The sequence below is a fragment of the Oryx dammah genome, unplaced genomic scaffold, assembly GCF_014754425.2.
Source record: "Oryx dammah isolate SB20612 unplaced genomic scaffold, SCBI_Odam_1.1 HiC_scaffold_28, whole genome shotgun sequence".
NCBI classification, from domain to species: domain Eukaryota; kingdom Metazoa; phylum Chordata; class Mammalia; order Artiodactyla; family Bovidae; genus Oryx; species Oryx dammah.
Genome location: NW_024070212.1, coordinates 80825252 through 80842843, shown reverse-complemented (window position 1 = coordinate 80842843; position 17592 = coordinate 80825252). Strand labels below are relative to the sequence as shown.

The following is a 17592-nucleotide window of genomic DNA, read 5'->3' as shown; positions in this document are numbered from 1 at the left end:
AATCTTCTGTATTATCATTCTATTCCTCTAGTTAGTTGCTATGAGGTTCTACACGATCATCCATCCACCAATGCCATTTCTTTGACTTTGTATCTTAGCATTCTCTCCTTCAAATTATTCTGTTCCGGCCACATCGATCATTTGGTATTTCTTAAACAGTCCTAGCATGCTTCCAATATGGAACCATTGCAGGTACTGCTCTTCCTCTGTCAAATACACTCTTTCCCATGATATACGGACGGCTTCCTCCTTAACTTCCTTTAGGTCTTTGCTGAAAGTCATCTTCTCAGAAAGGCCTCTCTGATTAGTTATATAAAGTAAAAACATCTCTGCTTGGCTTGCCCTACCCCCACATATTACTTTCTTTCTCTACAAGACTTCCCTCCACCACAACTATTAAATATTTATCTGTGTTTGTTTACTGTCTATTGCCTTCAACCCCAAGTAGAATGCAGGCTCCATGAAGGCATGGAGTTTGTTTTGTTGACTGATGTATCATCACTGCTTAGTATAGTGCCTGGTACATACGAGTCTCACAATAAGTATCTTTTGAATAAATAAATGAATATTAAGCACTTTCTAGCCTTTTACCCTTCTGTGCTGAATTATGGAAGGATTTTTTGGTTTCATCTCACAACTTACTATTCCACTTTTCAGTCACATCTACTCCACCATTAAACCCATCCAGAGTTTTAAATTTTTTTTCACTGAACAAAATTTTCACTTCCATAGATAACTAGCTGAGTTTTTATATGGTTACAGTATCTTTTCATATCTCTTTGAGGATATTAGTTATATATATGGTTCTTGATCTGTGTTCTATTAACTATTTCCTAAATCATTAGCTCTTTTATTTGTGGTTTGATAATTCTCTTTCAAGTGCACTTTGGTTTAGATTGGTTGTTTGTCCTCAATCACGTCTGACTCTTTGAGACCCCACAGACTGTGGCCCACCAGGCTCCTATGTCCATGGAGTTTCCAAGGCAAGAATACTGCAGTGGGTTGCCATTCCCTACTCCAAGGGATCTGCCCAACCCAGGGATTGATCCTACATCCCTTGCCTCTTCTGCATTGGCAGGCAGTTTCTTTACCAACTGCACCACCTTGGAAGCCCAAGTGAACTGGTTTCCATCAACTAGCTGGCCATTCTAGGTTCTAACGCTCATTTTTTAATTTGTAAGTGCGTATCTGTCTGGGAAATGCTGTTTATCTCCTTAGCCAAACACATATCCAGTGATTATGGAGAAGAGGCACCTCGTGCTTTCAAGGTAGAGTCTGCCAGTCTTCTGGGTATGCAGGCTCCTTGTTCTTATTCCAAGGTATGCCCACCCTGGGCACTACACTATGATCTCTGCAGTGTGCTTAGTCAGTCGTGTTCAACTCTCTGCAACCCCATGGACTGTAGCCTCCCGGGCTCCTCAGTTCATGGGGATTCTCCAGGCAAGAATACTAGAGTGGGTTCCATGCCCTCCTCCAGGGGATCTTCCCAACCCAGGTCTCCCGCATTGCAGGCAGATTGTTAACCATTTGAGCCACCAGGGAAGCACGAGGTTCTCAAGCCCCCACTATTTGTGATGTTAAAATAGGGATACTTCTACTCCCATGTCTATGCATAAAGGCATAGGAGGTTTTAAAATAACCATATGTCCAACATTTACCCCAGGTAAATGTTACCCCCCTTCTACTGCCTGTATTCACTGAGCCTAACATTCTATTGAACTTTGGGCATGTATCTTCTCCTTGGATTATTTTGTACTGTGGTTTTCTATTGTTTCCAATCACACCTATCTTTTCTATTTTAGGGACACTTTAAAACTTCTAGACTACCAAAAGTACCCCTTTCATCTTCCATTTACCACTAAAAATAATATCTAGTATAACAGAAAAAAAAAATATAAGCATTAGAGTCTGATGCCCCTAGGTTCTAGTCCTTACAATCCCACTTTTTGGCTATGGGACCTCAAAGAAATTACTTAACTACTCTAAGCCTAAGTTACCTTATCTGTTGGAATCTTAAATGAACATAAAGTACCCAATAAAATGCCCAGCATATAGCAAAAAAAACCCATAAATGTTAACTACCATACCCTCTTGGCTTAAATCAAGGTGAGCAACCCCATGATTATCGTTAAGTAGCAGATTCCAGATTCCATGAGGTTAATATATTTTGCAACTAATCTCTTTTTGTTAACATTTCTGATTATAAGCTTCCAACATACAAGCAGATGTAAAGACTTTTGAGTTATCTGACAGAGGAACAGTATTCTTCAGTAATCTGTAAAATCTGGCTATTGAAATACTTATCAAAATTTTAAGTTCATAAAAACAGCTCTTCTTTATAAAGGGTAGCAGACTGTGCTTTTATTAGGTCACACTAAAACTAAAAAGCATGTCAGCAGTATCCCCAAGAGTGATGCTTAGCACAGTATTAAACGCAGTGAAATAAGACAGAAGGGCAACACAATAAGCAATGAACACATCACTGTTGCTAATAAGTACAATTTAGCACAGGAAACTTCATTTCTCAAAACTGTAATGTCTTAACAGAATTTTCCACTACTTTACTAATTATTCTTCCTTTAGAAAAACAGGATGAGGCCAAGAACATTCAGCATAAAGACTCTCTTCACTATGCAAGTTAGCAAAGGAAAAGTAATTTTATTTCTTAATCTGACTTGATATTTCAAACACCATCCACTAGGAACAAATTTTGTGGCAAAACATTATTTTTACAAATACTTACTTGACTGGATATACAGGTCAAGGACCTATAAATATTCAGCTGGTTAATAAACGCCCAAGACCTTTCAAACAGCCTGATCTAGAAAACTAGCTGTTAAATTTAACTTAATTCAATAAATTGGATCCATTTGACAAATATAAATTATTCATCAATATTTACCCATGATTTCCCAAAAGACTACTATAAGTCATTATTATTACATATTATTAGTAATTATTAATGATCTGTAATAACAGGAATACTATCCCCAGTTCAGTTCAGTTGCTCAGTCATGTCCAACTCTTTGCAACCCCATGGACCGTAGAACGCCAGGCTTCCCTGTCCATCACCAACTCCCGGAGCTTACTCAAACTTATGTCCATTGAGTATTATTTTATAAGGAAAATAAGAGAAAGCTAAGTGTGGAACTTCTAAGGAGAAAATATCTATATGCAAAGGTTCCCCTATTACTTTCTCAGCTATTTTTCAAATGAATTTTCAGCTCTCATAATTAGTAGTAACCTACCTTAATCCATTTATAGATCCTGCTCAGTATTTTTAAATATCACAATGAATATACAACTTACTTTCTGATCACAATTGCCCAGTCTTCTGTATAACTTCTAATACAATCTCTAACATGTGGATCCATTTCACTGTTTTAAAAAAGAAAATATAATTTAGACAGGAAAGCACTGATGTTTATGAATTTTGCTGCTGCATTCTTGTTGAATACCAACCACCACAAGAAGCAGAATCCGAATAAAATAATGGAAGGCAGTTGTTTTATAGTTACACTAAAACTAGAAATAGGTAGATGTCTCCTTACCTTTCTTCAGGTACAGCTGAAACAAGAGTTCTACAGTCCCTAGGACTATAAACCACTTCAATATCATCTGGAGGGAATTCAACCAAATCCCTTAAAGGTCCAGAATCCACAGCTAAAGGATGAGTAAGGAGGTAATCTTCCAAATCCACTGGGTCCACTGCTTCAGTAAGCGGCACCTTTATAAAGAGGGGTGGGTGAGAGAGGTGGGTAGAAAGGAACAGATGGATACAAGAATTTTAAAACTTTATAAAGGAAATTTATTATTTTAAAAAATGTATTTTTCTCGTTATCTCTAAAATGTCAACAGATATTCAGCCAGATGTGCTAAAGAAATCACAGGTGTTGGCCTTCCTATAGTTCTTTGTGCTTGAGTCAAACTCTTTTGATCGTCTTGCTTCAATCTTGCCCTTAACTCCCACATAAAAACAGTAAGATAATTAACAGGTTTATAATACTTAATGACAAAATGCTCATTGAAGGAATTCTTTTTTATAATTTTGAATTTTCATTTTTAAGTTTCTTAATGGTGTCTTTATTGTTACTGCCGATTACCCTAGTAAAAACATATAGCATACTGTGGTAGGCTGAAAAATGGCCCTCCAAAAGATCGCCACATCCCAATCCATGAACCTTAAATGTCAAAATAAATAGATAAATAAAATACAAAATAAAACACTATTTGAAGATACCATTAAGGATCTTAAAATAGGGACATTATCCTGGATTATCTGAGTGGGTCCAAAAGGCAATCATATATATCCTTATACGAAGACAGAGGGAGATATGGGCCACAACAAGGGGAAAACCATATGAAGAAACAGAAAAGAGAGACTTGGAGATTCTCGCCTTCATGATAGAAGTGATATAACCACAAGCAGCCATCAGAATCTGGAAGAACCAATAAAGTGATACTAAAAGGAGCCTCTGAAGAAAAGGTGACCTTGCCAATACTCTGATTTCTACCCATTGATACTGATTCGAAACTTCTGGACTCCAGCATTGTGACAGAGTACATTTCTGTTGTTTTAAGCCACCTGCTGCTGCTGCTGCTGCTAAGTCGCTTCAATCGTGTCCGACCCTGTGCAACCCCATAGACGGCAGCCCAACAGGCTTCCCCGTCCCTGGGATTCTCCAGGCAAGAACACTGGAGTGGGTTGCCATTTCCTTCTCCAATGCATGAAGGTGAAAAGTGAAAGTGAAGTCGCTCAGTCGTGTCCGTCTCTTCGCAAGCCCCTGGACTGCAGCCTACCAGGCTCCTCCATCCATGGGATTTTCCAGGCAAGAGTACTGGAGTGGGGTGCCATTGCCTTCTCCATTTAAGCCACCTAGCTTGCAGTAACACAGACCATATTAAAAGTATTATTAGCAATAACAGAGTATTTGTGGCATTCCTTAGCCAAGCTGAAATAATAGTTTTTGATAAGGTATTCTACTTCTTGTCTAATTCAAGAAAGAAAAATTATTCAGGCAAAACTATAAAGGATCTTATCTTTTCATATATTAACATAAAAAATGTGCAGCTATAGATCAATGAAAATAAGAATATGTTATTTTTCACGATATTCAATCGGGTAAAAAATACTCCGACTTGCTACCATGCAAGTTCACATTACTACAGAGAAGGTGCTTTAATCTAAACTTCTCTGGACTAAACAACTAAACAGAGCTCTTAAAACAACATTTTGAAGATATAAGTAAAATACTGAATAATTATAATATCATAAATACTCAAAGGATAGTAATAATTATTGTCATTATCTTTATGTGTTTTCTCATTTAAACCTCCCCCAAATCCTGTAAGTTAGAGATAATTACTATTTCAGTTCTACAAATAAAGGCAACTGTGGTCAAAGAAGTTAACTTCTGGAAATAACAGCCACAAAATGATGGAGCAAAATTTCAAACTGAGTCTTCAAAGTCTAAAATTCAGTTTTCTCTCTCATAAGCATTCTATCTCACTATTTCATCAAGTACATAAATACACTATCATGACATTCTTTGTAGAAGCAAAGAAGCAATTCATCAAGGAAAGGGAAATCTTTTTCAATTACTGTTGCTGGAAAAGTTAGATAACTATATGGGGAGGAAATGAACCTCAATCCTTACATCACAACATGTACAAAAACTAAACTGAGATAGATCACAGATACAAACATAAATGCTAAAACTACAAGGCTGCTAGAAGAAAATAGAATATCTTCAGAAAATAGAAGTAGGCAGAGGTTTATATTTAGGTCTTTGATCCATTCTGAGTTTATCTTTGTGTATGGTATTAGGAAGTATTCTGATTTCATTCTTTTGCACGTAGCTGTCCAATTTTCCTAGCACTACTTACTGAAGAGACTCTCAACACTAAATGACAGAGAAGATAAATGATCTTGTTTACCAAAGTCACAATGAAAGTCACTGGTTTTCTAGGTGTTACTGTTAGCTAGACTTGGAACCAGAAAATAAGTGTATGTTTGCTACAACTGTCTCCACTCTCCCTGCCTCCCATCAGAGACAACTGCCTGGGCTAGTTTTCGGATGTAGTAATAAGATGCTTACAACTATATATTATTTTGCAAGACTCCAAAGAAAGATTCTGTATTTACAGATCCAAGGGAGGAGACTGAAAAATGACTTTATAATAGAAAGTGACCAGACAGTAAGCAGGGTTAAAGGGTGACAAGAAGAAGCAATAGTGAAGCACTAGAATCTCTTACAGGCAATGTGAGACCCTGTCTTCCTTCAACAATCACTGTATTGGAGCTGTGACTGATGTGTTTAGTGTTAAGATCTCTTTCAAACTCTTCAGGTATACCATCAAAATTCTTGTATTTGATTAGTGGTTATTTGGGGCTACAGGGAAGGGAGGGTTAATTAAAGGGTGATAGCCAAAGATTTCTTTTTGAGGTAATGAAAATGTTTCAAATTGACTGTTATGATGGTTGCACGTATCTGTGAATATATTACATCCACTGAATCATCAATTAAATGGGTGAACTGTATGGTTATGTGAAATAAATCTCAATTTAAAACCATTAAAAAAAACTGAAACAATCTAATCATACACAGAAAATATAGAAGATGGGAAAAACAAGTATACAAGGAAGAAATTTCCAAAAAGTTGAATCAGAATCTAATCAGTTACAGGAAATAGAAAAACAAGTCTACAAGGAAGTATACATAAAGTCCAAAAGGCAAAAACTGTGAGGCAAGTAATCCAATTTCCTCAACAAGTCAATGGCACAGAAACAAACTTAAGAGGGAGGGGCAGCATTCTACTGTATAGATACACTACATCTCTTCATCCATTCATCTGTTCATGGGCATTCAGGTGGCTTCTATATATTGGCTACTGTCAGTAATGTTGCTAGGAACACGGGGGTGTGCCTTCTTGAATTAGCGTTTTCATTTCTTCAGATAAACACCCAAAAGCAGAACTGCTGGATCATATGGCTTTTTGAGGAACCTCCATACTGTTTTCCCCAGTCGCTATACCACTTTACATTCCCGAAGTGCCCAAAGGCTCCCTTTTCTCCATATCCTTGCCAGCATCTACTATCACTTGTTGATGATAACAACCTCGAGGCTGGTTATCATCAACTTTATCACTTCTTGATGCTGCTGCTAAGCCGCTTCAGTCATGTGCACTTCTTGATGATAACCATTCTAACACGTATGAAGGAATATTCTCATCGTGGTTTTAATTTCCATTTCCTTGACGATTAGTGATGCTGAGCACCTTTTCATGTATCTGCTGGGCATCTGGATGACTTCTTTGGAAAAAATGTCCATTTAGTTCTCCTGCCCATTTTTAATTGGATTGCCTTTTTGCTATTAAGTTGCATGAGCTCTATATATGTTGGTTATTACCCCCCTTATCTGAAATACATTTTGCAAAATTTTGTTCCCACTGTTGTTATTCAGTCACTCAGTTATGCCCGACACCTTGAGACTCCATGGACTGTAACACACCAGGTTTCCCTGTCCTTCACTATTTCCCAGATCCTGCTCAAACTCATGTCCATTGAGTCAGTGATGTCACCCAATCATCTTGTCCTCTGTCGTCCCCTTCTCCTGTCTTCAATCTCTCCCAGCATCTTTTCTAATGAGTCAGCTCTTCACATCACATGGCCAAAGTATTGGAGCTTCAGCTTCAGCATCAGTCCTTCCAATGAATAGTCAGTGTTGATTTCCTTTAGGATTGACTGGTTTGATCTCCTTGCTGAGCAAGGGACTCTCAAGAGTCTTCTCCAATACCATAGTTCAAAAGCATCAATTCTTTGGCACTCAGCCTTCTTTATGGTCCAACTCTCACATGCATACATGACTACTGGAAAAACCATAGCTTTGACTATACAGACCTTTGTTGGCAAAGTAATGTCTCTGCTTTTTAATAGGCTGTCTAGGTTGGTCATAGCTTTTCTTCCAAGGAGCAAGCATCTTTCAATTTCATGGCTGCAATCACCATCTGCTGTGATTTTGGAGCCCAAGAAAATAAAGTCTTTCACTGTTTCCATTGCTTCCCCATCTATTTGCCATGCAGTGATGGGACCAGATACCATGATCTTCGTTTTTTGAATGTTGAGTTTTAAGCCAGCTTTTTCACTCCCCTCTTTCACCTTCATCAGGAAGCTCTTTAGTTCCTCTTCACTAAGGTGGTGTGATCTGCATATCTGAGGTTATTGATATTTTTCCTGGCAATCTTGATTCCAGCTTGTGCTTCATCCAGCATGGCATTTCACACAATGTACTCTGCATGTAAGTTCAATAAGCAGGGTGACAATATAGAGACTTGACATATTCCTTTCCCAATGTGGAACCAGTCCATTGTTCCATGTCCAGTACTAACTGCTGCTTCTTGACCTGTATACTGATTTCACAGGAGGCAGGTAAAGTGGTCTAGTATTCCCATCTCTTGAAGAATTTTCCAGTTTGTTGTGATCCACACAGTTAAAGGCTTTAGCATAGTCAACGAAGCAGAAGTAGATATTTTCCTGGAATTCTCATAGGATGTCTTTTGTTAATTATTTCTTTAGCTGCCAAAAGTGTTTAAATTTGACATAGCCCCAGTTTGTTGACTTTTGCTCTTGGTGCTTGTGCTTTTGGTATTATATCCAAAAAAATCATTTCTAAGACAAAAATCAAGGAGCTTTTTCTCTACATTTTCTTCTAGAAGTTTTATACTATTACCTCTTCTGTTTAAGACTTTGAGCCATTTCAAGTTAATTTTTGTGAGTGGTGTAAGATAGGGGACCGATTTCATTGCTCTGCATATGTCTATTTAGCTTTCTCAGCACCATTTATTAAACAGACTATCATTTCCCCACTGGATGCTCTTGGCACCCTTGCAGAATATTAGATCACCATAATATGAGCAACATGTAGTGGTCTAATATTTGGAGGATATTATGCTTAGTGAAATACATCAGACAGAAAAAGACAAATATTTTACACTATCACTCATATGTAGAATCTATAAAATAAAACAAACTAAAGAATATAACAACAATAGCAAAAAAAAAAAAAAAAAAGACTCGCAGATACAGAGAATAAACCAGTGATTATCAGTGGGGAAACAGAACCAAGAAAGGGGTACGAGATTATGAAGTAAAATTACTACTGTAAGGCTTCCCTGGTGATGCAGTGGTAAAGAATCTGCCTACCAATGCAGAAGACATGTGTTCAGTCCCTGCTCTGGAAGATCCCACATGCTGTGAAGCAGCCAAGCCTGTGCACCACGACTGAGCCCCTGCTCCAGAGCACAGGAGGCACAGCCACTGAGCACGCACGCCACAACTGCTGAAGCCCACACACCTGACAGCCCGTGTTCTGCAACAAGCAGCCTGTGCCCTGTAACTAGAGTAGCCCCCACTCAAGAAACTAGGGAAACAGCCACACAGCAACAAAGACCCAGCACGGCCAAAAGGAAATAAGTTACTACTATAAAATAAATAGGCTGTAAGAATATACTATACAGCAAAGGGAACAGAGTCAATTTTTATAATAGCCATAAATATACTGTGTTATACACATGAAACTTATTTAGTATTATAAGTCAGCCCTATCTCAATTAAAAAAAAAAAAGAGGAAGGAGAAACTACCCTCTTTTTTTAAATGCAAGTGATCTAAGACCAAATTCCATCTGTGGATTTTGTTTGATCTTGCTTTGAATAAATCAACTACAAAAAGACGAGTGAAATAATTGAGAAAATTAAACATTCACTGGATAATAGATGACACCAAAGAATTACAGACTTTCTATTTTGTTAAGTGTGATAACAGCATTGTGGCTAAGTAAAAAAATGTCAATGTTTTTACTTGTCTTCTACTTCTGTGTATGTTTGAACATTCCCATAACTTGAAAAGAGCTTTCTCAGAAAGAATATAAGAAGAGAAATTGAAGTCAGCAAGCTCTGACAACCTTTTGAAGGAATTCTGTTGCAAAGAAGAGCAAAGAAATACTGAAAATGGGAGACTGATGGAAAAGTTGGGCAAAAAAAGAATTCTTTTAAATAGGAGAAATAGCAGCACATCTGCATGTTTGTAAACTGATGGGAATGTAAAAGTAATGACATAAAAGAGCAGGGAGAATTACTAAAGTACTGTATTTTAGTAACAGAGAAGTTGGGATCTAGTTCACTAGTGGTTTATCTAAAGTAACTGGTGAATAGACAGACAATATGGGCACAGAAGATAAAAGGTGAATACATATAGCAGTAGGAGTATGTGGATATCCCTGACTGCTTCAATTTTCTCAGTGAAACAGGAAGGCAAGTCATCCTAAGACTGAAAATAGAGAAGAGCGATTAGGATTTTAAGGGAAGAGCAGGAAGCATGAAATGAGTCAACTAAAACAGCAGGAGAATGAACAGACTAGGAAAATAAAATATTTTTAGTTTAAGCAATGTAGAAGCCTTCATGCATTAGTGGTCATATATGTAAAATGAGACCTGTGTATTTTTCTCCAGCCACACCCAGCTGCATGAGTGCTGACATGAAGTAAGCAGAAGGTTGGGTTTAAACAGCGCTGAGGTAGTGCCAATGACATGAGAAGTTAAGGAAATCAGTGGTACATGCAAAAGAGTAATTATAAATTTCAACAAATAATTTAAGTTTGGTAAGGAGAAGAAAAAAAGGACATCAAGGAGTGAGAGACCTAAAAGTGTTCGCAGGATCAGTTGAAGTCAGAGCACCAGAATGAGAGAGCAAGAGAGAGAGGAAGCGGTGGTCAGAGCGTAAGAACTGTGGAACTGAGATTATATAAGGCTTACAGTTATTCATAATGACCAAATCCAGGGATGACTATGGAAACGAACAGTGAAGGTGTAGCACACAACACAGGAAATCAGTTGAAAAGAGGAGTTGAAGACACTCAACAGGGTATTTATTAGAAGGACCATCTCTGTGCACACTGAAATCATCCAGAAATCTACATATTATAAACTTTCTCCAATCAGTATGTTACTGTTGTTAAAGGTAAACTTCATATCTTAAAATTTAATAACAAACATTATAAACACGTCACCACAAGCCATTCAAACTACTATGCTCTGGCATACCATGTTCGTTCAATAATTGGTACTATTTCACAGATAAAAAGAAAGTGTTGATATAACTTTACCCAACTCACTCTTAACTACATTTTCAGTTTTTGACAAATGGAGCATATTTTAAATTCATATTCCTACTACAACTAAGTATCAGGTTTTTTTTTTTAATTAAAACTGATTATCCTCATGCCAGCCTCTTGAATTAAAAAAAAAACAAAACATATATTTGTATCTCTGACACAGCTCCTGGCTTAAAGCAATAATTCAAAACTATAAATTCCTTTCTATTGAAGGAGACAGACAATAGTATGAATCTACACAATTATATAACATTTACTTCAGTATCTACTGGGGCTTCCCCAGTGGCTCAGAGAGTAAAGAATCTGCCCGCAGTGTGGGAGACACAGGTTTGATCCCTGGGTCGGGAAGATCCCTTGGAGAAGGGAATGGCAACCCGCTCCAGTATTCTTGCCTGAAGAACTCTACGGACAGAGAAGCCTGCAGGCTACAGTCCATGGGGTCACAAAGAGTCAGACACAACCAAATGACTTACTTTCACTACTTTCAGTACCTATTATTTCTAGAGAAGATTCCTGAATTTTCATGTATGAATCCACCTTGGGTCTGAGACGTTCTATTTATACAATTTCAGAGTTGATTAAATCCTGAATATAAAGTTTTGGAGTTGATTAGGAAATTAATACTTCTGTAACACCTCCCAACACTCCCCTGACTCAAATTTCAGAAAAAAGTGAGGTAACAAATGATGGAACCCAATTTCCTGGCACTTCAGTTCAGTTCAGTCGCTCAGTTGTGTCCAACTCTTCGCCAGGCTTCCCTGTCCATCATCTACTCCTGGAGCTTGATCAAACTCATGTCCATTGAGTCAGTGATGCCATCCAACCAACTCTTCCTCTGTTGTCCCCTTCTCCTCCTGTCTTCAATCTTTCCCAGCATCACGCTCTTTTCAAATGAGTCAGTTCTTCACATCAGGTGGCCAAAGTATTGGAGCTTCAGCATCAGTCCTTCCAATGAATATTCAGGACTGATTTCCTTTAGGACTGACTGGTTTTATCTTGCAGTCCAAGGGACTCTCAAGAGTCTTCTCCAACACCACAGCTCAAAAGCATCAATTCTTCAACGCTCAGCTTTCTTTATAGTCCAACTCTCATATCCATACATGACCACTGGAAAAACCATAGCTTTTGACTAGATGGACCTTTGTTGGCAAAATAATGGCTCTGCTATTTAATATGCCGTCTAGGCTGGTCATAGCTTTTCTTCCAAGGAGCAAGCATCTTTTAATTTCATGGCGGCAGTCACCATCTGCAATGACTTTGGAACCCAAGAAAATAAAGTCTGCCACTGTTTCCATTGTTTCTCCATCTATTTGCCATGCAGTGATGGGACCAGATGCCATGATCTTAGTTTTCTGAATGCTGAGTTTTAAGCCAGCTTTTTCATTTTCATCAAGAGGCTCTTTAGTTCCTCTTCACTTTCTGCCATAAGGGTGGTGTCTGAGGTTATGTTATTGAGGTTATTGATATCTGAGGTTATTGATATTTCTCCCAGCAATCTTGAGTCCAGCTTGTGCTTCATCCAGCGTGGCATTTCACATGATGTACTTTGCATATAAGTTAAATAAGCAGGGTGACAATATACACCCTTGACACACTCCTTTCTCGATTTGGAACCAGTCTGTTGTTTCATGTCCAGGGCTGCCCGCCCATGCGTTCCCACCTCCCGCCTGGGCTCCTGCAGGACATATGTGTGTGTGTGTGTGTGTGTGTGTGTGTGTGAAGTCACTCAGCCGTGTCCGACTCTTTGCGACCCCATGGACTGTAGCCCACCAGGCTCCTCCCTCCATGGGATTCTCCAGGCAAGAGTACTGGAGTGGGTTGCCATTTCCTTCTCCATCATGTCCAGTTCTAACTGTTGCTTCTTGACCTGCATACAGATTTCTCAGGATGCAGGTCAGGTGGTCTGGTATTGCCATCTCTTTCAGAATTTTCCACAGTTTGTTGTGATCCACACAGTCAAAGGCCTGGCTCTTATCTTTCCACTGTTTTTCATGGCCTAGTCAGAATGTAACCGTAACATACCATATCTTAAACAAATTACTTACTGTGGTATGATGGGATATATTGCCAACAATGTTGAGGTTTTTGAGCAGCTGGGGAGAGCCACTATACTGTCCAGAGATCTGCTTCCTGACTTCAGCAGCCACAGTTCTGCAACAAAAAAAGCAAATAAATTGTTTGCAAAAAGAAATCAGCTTAATTAAAAATGGGAGAAAGCTAAGTATATTAAAAGTTCATTTAAAGAACAACAAAATCTCAGCATATCAGTAAGGTTATAAATTCATAAGCTAATTTGGTAAATACTGCTTATAATTATAGTAGAATGTCTTTATAATGCTGATTCAGGGTACAAAACTGACAGTCAACTTACATAAAGCTTCTTTTTGTATATGACATTTCAGGGAAATATTCTGGCTTATGATAGAGCTGAAAGCTATAAGAAGTATATATTATAAAGTATATAATATTGGGAACTCATGTACACCCATGGCTGATTCATGTCAATGTATGGCAAAACCAATACAGTATTGTAAAGCAAAATAAAGTAAAAATAAAATTTAAAAAAAAAAGTTAATTTGGCTGAACAGTAATCTAAATTTAAAAAAAGAAGTATATATTATAAAGTATATAAATTTTAAGGATATAAAATTAATTCTAAAATACTTTATAAACAATATTCATGCCCCATAAAATTATTCCCTATTTTTACTTAACTAATAAAAACTGTTTGCATACTCTGGTATTAATGGCTTTCTATACTTTGACCCTAATCACCTCTTCAGCTTTTATACTCTATCTCAAATTCTTCTCAACGAACATAAATTGCTTCCTAGAATGCTGTTTCTCTCCTATATCCGCAAATTCAACTCAACTATTTTAAAGGTAAAACTCAAACAGCAAGACTTCCATAAAAGCTTCTTGACTCACCACAGCTAAAATAATATCCTTCTTTAAAACTCTTAGAGCATTCATCATAACCTAACTCGCATTTTTCTCCTTCCTAGTTATTTTTTCCACATTCATGCATGCCCTATATAAACAGAGGCAATGGTTTCATTTACTGCTATTTTCCCTAAAATATTTGGCTTGTGGCACTTGAAACAGAGAAATGTTTATTCACCTCTGGGCCAGCTTGATGATACTTTTGTTCTGGAGTGTTCTCAAATTAACGGTTGAATTCAGAGCCCTAAACATCTTAGTGCCCATTCAAATTTCCAACTGAATTTCTAGACAATCTCATTTTCCAAAAATTATCTGAATATTATATGATATAGCCTTTAGCCTCCTTCTTCTCTTCCATACTTCCTTACCTTTTTCATATTCAACCACTCCACACATACCTCTTGAGCACTGTTGGGAGCTGACTACTCAATTAGAAATTTTTGATACAAAGGTAAAAGTGTTATTTTTTAAGGCTCAAGGTACTGAATTGGCTCAACTTTTTCTTTACTTGAAGTACTTTAGATCATATTTGTGTTTCATAAAAAATTAATTTATTATTTATAACTGCCAAAAGTTGGAAGTTTATTCAACAGGTAAAAGGATATACAAACTGTAGTACATTCATACAATGGAATACTATTTAGCAACTAAAAAAAAAAAATGTGCTAGCAAGCCAAAGAAAAGAGAATATTGCTAAGCGAAAGAGACAAGGTATTACATGATTCCACCTACATGACATTCTGGAAAAGACAAAGTATGGAGAGGAGAGAAAAAAAAAAAAGAGCAGCTGCCAGGGGTTGTAGGAGGAAGGAAAAGGAAGAGATGAATAAGTAATGCACAGGGGATTTTTTAGGGCACTGAAACTATTCTCCATGATACTATTATAATAGATACATATACAGTACATTTGTCAAAACCTAAAGAATGCACAACACAAAGAGTAAACCGAATATAATTTTTGGACTTTAATAATAATGTATTAATATTGGCTTATCTATTATAACAAAGGTTTCACATTAACCCAAGATGTTAATGATAGGGGATACCTGATTGGGGTACAAACATGGGTGATCTCTTCACTTTCCACTCTTCTTTAAATCTAAAACTTCTCCCCAAAAAGTCTTAGGTTTTTTTTTTTAAAGCAAATGAATAAAAAAGACTGACAACAGACAAGGGAGGAAGAGAAGAGCATGAAGAAACCACTAGAGGTCAGAGGTGAAAGCTAAAGAGAAAAGGTAACCTTTGAAGGAGAATACAGATTGAGGAGAGGGCAAAGGGCAAAATCTGGAAAGCACCTGGATGTGAGAGGACGGGAACAGTCACTTCAGTTTATGGTTCCCCTCAGGTCTTTTAATGACACCCATCCACTGTGAATGTTCATTAGGTTTGGTTTAAAGGCCTTACAATCTTGTCAAGACTGAGACGAAAATATGAAAACGCCTTTAAAGAGAGAGAGAGAGAGGCAGAGAACAAGAGAACAAATATTATATCTCTACCTTCCTCAGTGCTACTTAACTCAGTCTGCCAACCGCAACACTACCACTTCTGTTTTTCAGTGTTTCTGTGGCTAAACCATGAGTAATCTGAATTGTAAACTGCTATATTTCATCAAGGTCAAGATCTCACTAACTTAGGGCTTGCTGTTACTTCAGGTACAGCTAAGAAAGAAAAGCCTTGCTAATTAACCATTACAGCATCAATTAATTGAAAGACATACTCTGATTTCACAAAATGGTAAAAAAATGAAACAAAACTTAAAATATTACTTCCAAAAGAGACAATCTTTTGCTTAATAACAGAGACATGCAATCTCCACAGAGCCATTAATCGCCACAAGAGAAAATCAGCAAAAATTTGTAAAATAAGAACCATTTCCAAACTGAGCTATAATGGTAATAAAAATACCTGCAACCCAGCAAAGGATGTATTTATATTAAGACTCTCTACATGAAAAGATTTCCTCAACAGTAATTGAGGAAATTTTCCCAAACAGAAAACTCTCTTAACTACACCATGGTCCAAAGTATGCATGACAAGTAATATAATAAATATAGTTCCTGATATCAGTTAAAAGCCTTTATCATAGATTAGCTTTTTGATAATTTTTCCTATTCCTAATGTAGCTCATATAGTAAAGCAATACAAGGAAACCTTTTTACTTCTAATAAGCTATTAACATCAACAGCAAAGTAGAAAGAGGTCAAAAATCCCACAGTTACTTATGCTCTTAAATTATAATAGCAGAATATCTTCTTCCCCTCCCTGAAGAACATGATCCAATATTTGACCTATTTATCTCCTTACCAACTCTCACCAGTTCCACAAACTCCCTCACTATGTCAACATGTGTTACAGTTTTTACAAAAAAAAAAAAAATGCACTCACTAAGACCATTCATCATGAGACATTAGAAATAACAAAGGGTTCACAAAGGGAAAATTATGTTGCATGTAACCTTTCATCTAACCTCATCCCAGTTTCAGATGCCCCATCAACCATGATTTCCAAATGCCCCAAGCCTAATCTGGGCCTGTCTCATCTCTACTTATTCTTCATGGGACCAGAGGAAACGCCCAAGTGAAGACGGAAGGTGGATTCTTTACCACTGAGCCACCTTGGAAACCAAAGGAGAGTTTAGACTAAAACAAAAGAAGTTAGTTGAGCTACTCCTATAAAGTTTACCAAAAAAAAAGTCCACAATGTAATATGTCAAATAAGAATAATATCTCTTGGAACTGGTACTGTTTATATTGAAGACAGAACTCAGGGAAGAAGGGTAAGGGAATATACCATGGAATGTACCAGGTAAGGGAACATATCAAAGACAAGGCAAAAAGGGCTAGCTAAAAAGCCTCAAAAGAAAAAAGGTAAGAACAGATGATACTCCAAAGCTGTGACTATACAAGTCCAAGACTGATGACCAACAGGCTGAATCACAGTTGGACCATTGCGTATAGTTGGTATTAAAGACAAAAAGAGGCAAAAATAAATAAACAGATGCAACACTGTATCACCTTCCAAGTATTTGCGCCAAATTTGTCTAACCTGAACTGAATCAGACCTATGTAACCATTAGTTGGCTTTTTAAATCTGTGAGTCTATTCCTGCTTTGTAGTAAGTGTGTGTGTGTGTGTGTGTTCCTGCTTTGTAGTAAGTGTGTGTGTGTGTGTGTGTATGCAGGACGGGGTGGGACGGATAGTTAGGGAGTTTGGAACTGACATTTACACTGCTATATTTAAAATGACTAACATAACACTGTTAGTCAACTATACACCAATATAAAATAAAAAGTTTAAAAACAAGCAAAAACAAACCTGTATATCTAATATCTAGATCACAAAAAATACAGAGAACAGTATTAACAATACTAAAAAAGGCAATCAGACAAAAACCAAAAGAAAAGTCATGTCTCTTTAACAAGTCAGTGTGATGAATAAATAAACGCAGTGGGTTAAGCTTTAGCACCAAAAAAAATAAGGC

The 17592-nt window shown here is 37.3% G+C and overlaps 1 protein-coding gene across 5 annotated transcripts in view; it reads right to left on the bottom strand.

Moving 5' to 3' along the window:
* The window catches only part of DOCK7 (dedicator of cytokinesis 7), a 190291-nt gene that overhangs the window by 148183 nt on the left and 24516 nt on the right, over window positions 1–17592 (bottom strand). For all 5 annotated transcript variants that reach the window (XR_005719562.1, XM_040232699.1, XM_040232700.1 and 2 more), the window contains exons 2-4: window positions 13215–13320; window positions 3552–3727; window positions 3310–3378 (exon numbers count right to left, since the gene is read on the bottom strand). Coding sequence is in view for 4 of the 5 variants with exons in the window: in XM_040232699.1 (XP_040088633.1) it covers window positions 3310–3378; window positions 3552–3727; window positions 13215–13320 (351 nt within the window). In the remaining variant the exon portion in view is untranslated. The remainder of the gene's footprint in view (window positions 1–3309; window positions 3379–3551; window positions 3728–13214; window positions 13321–17592) is intronic.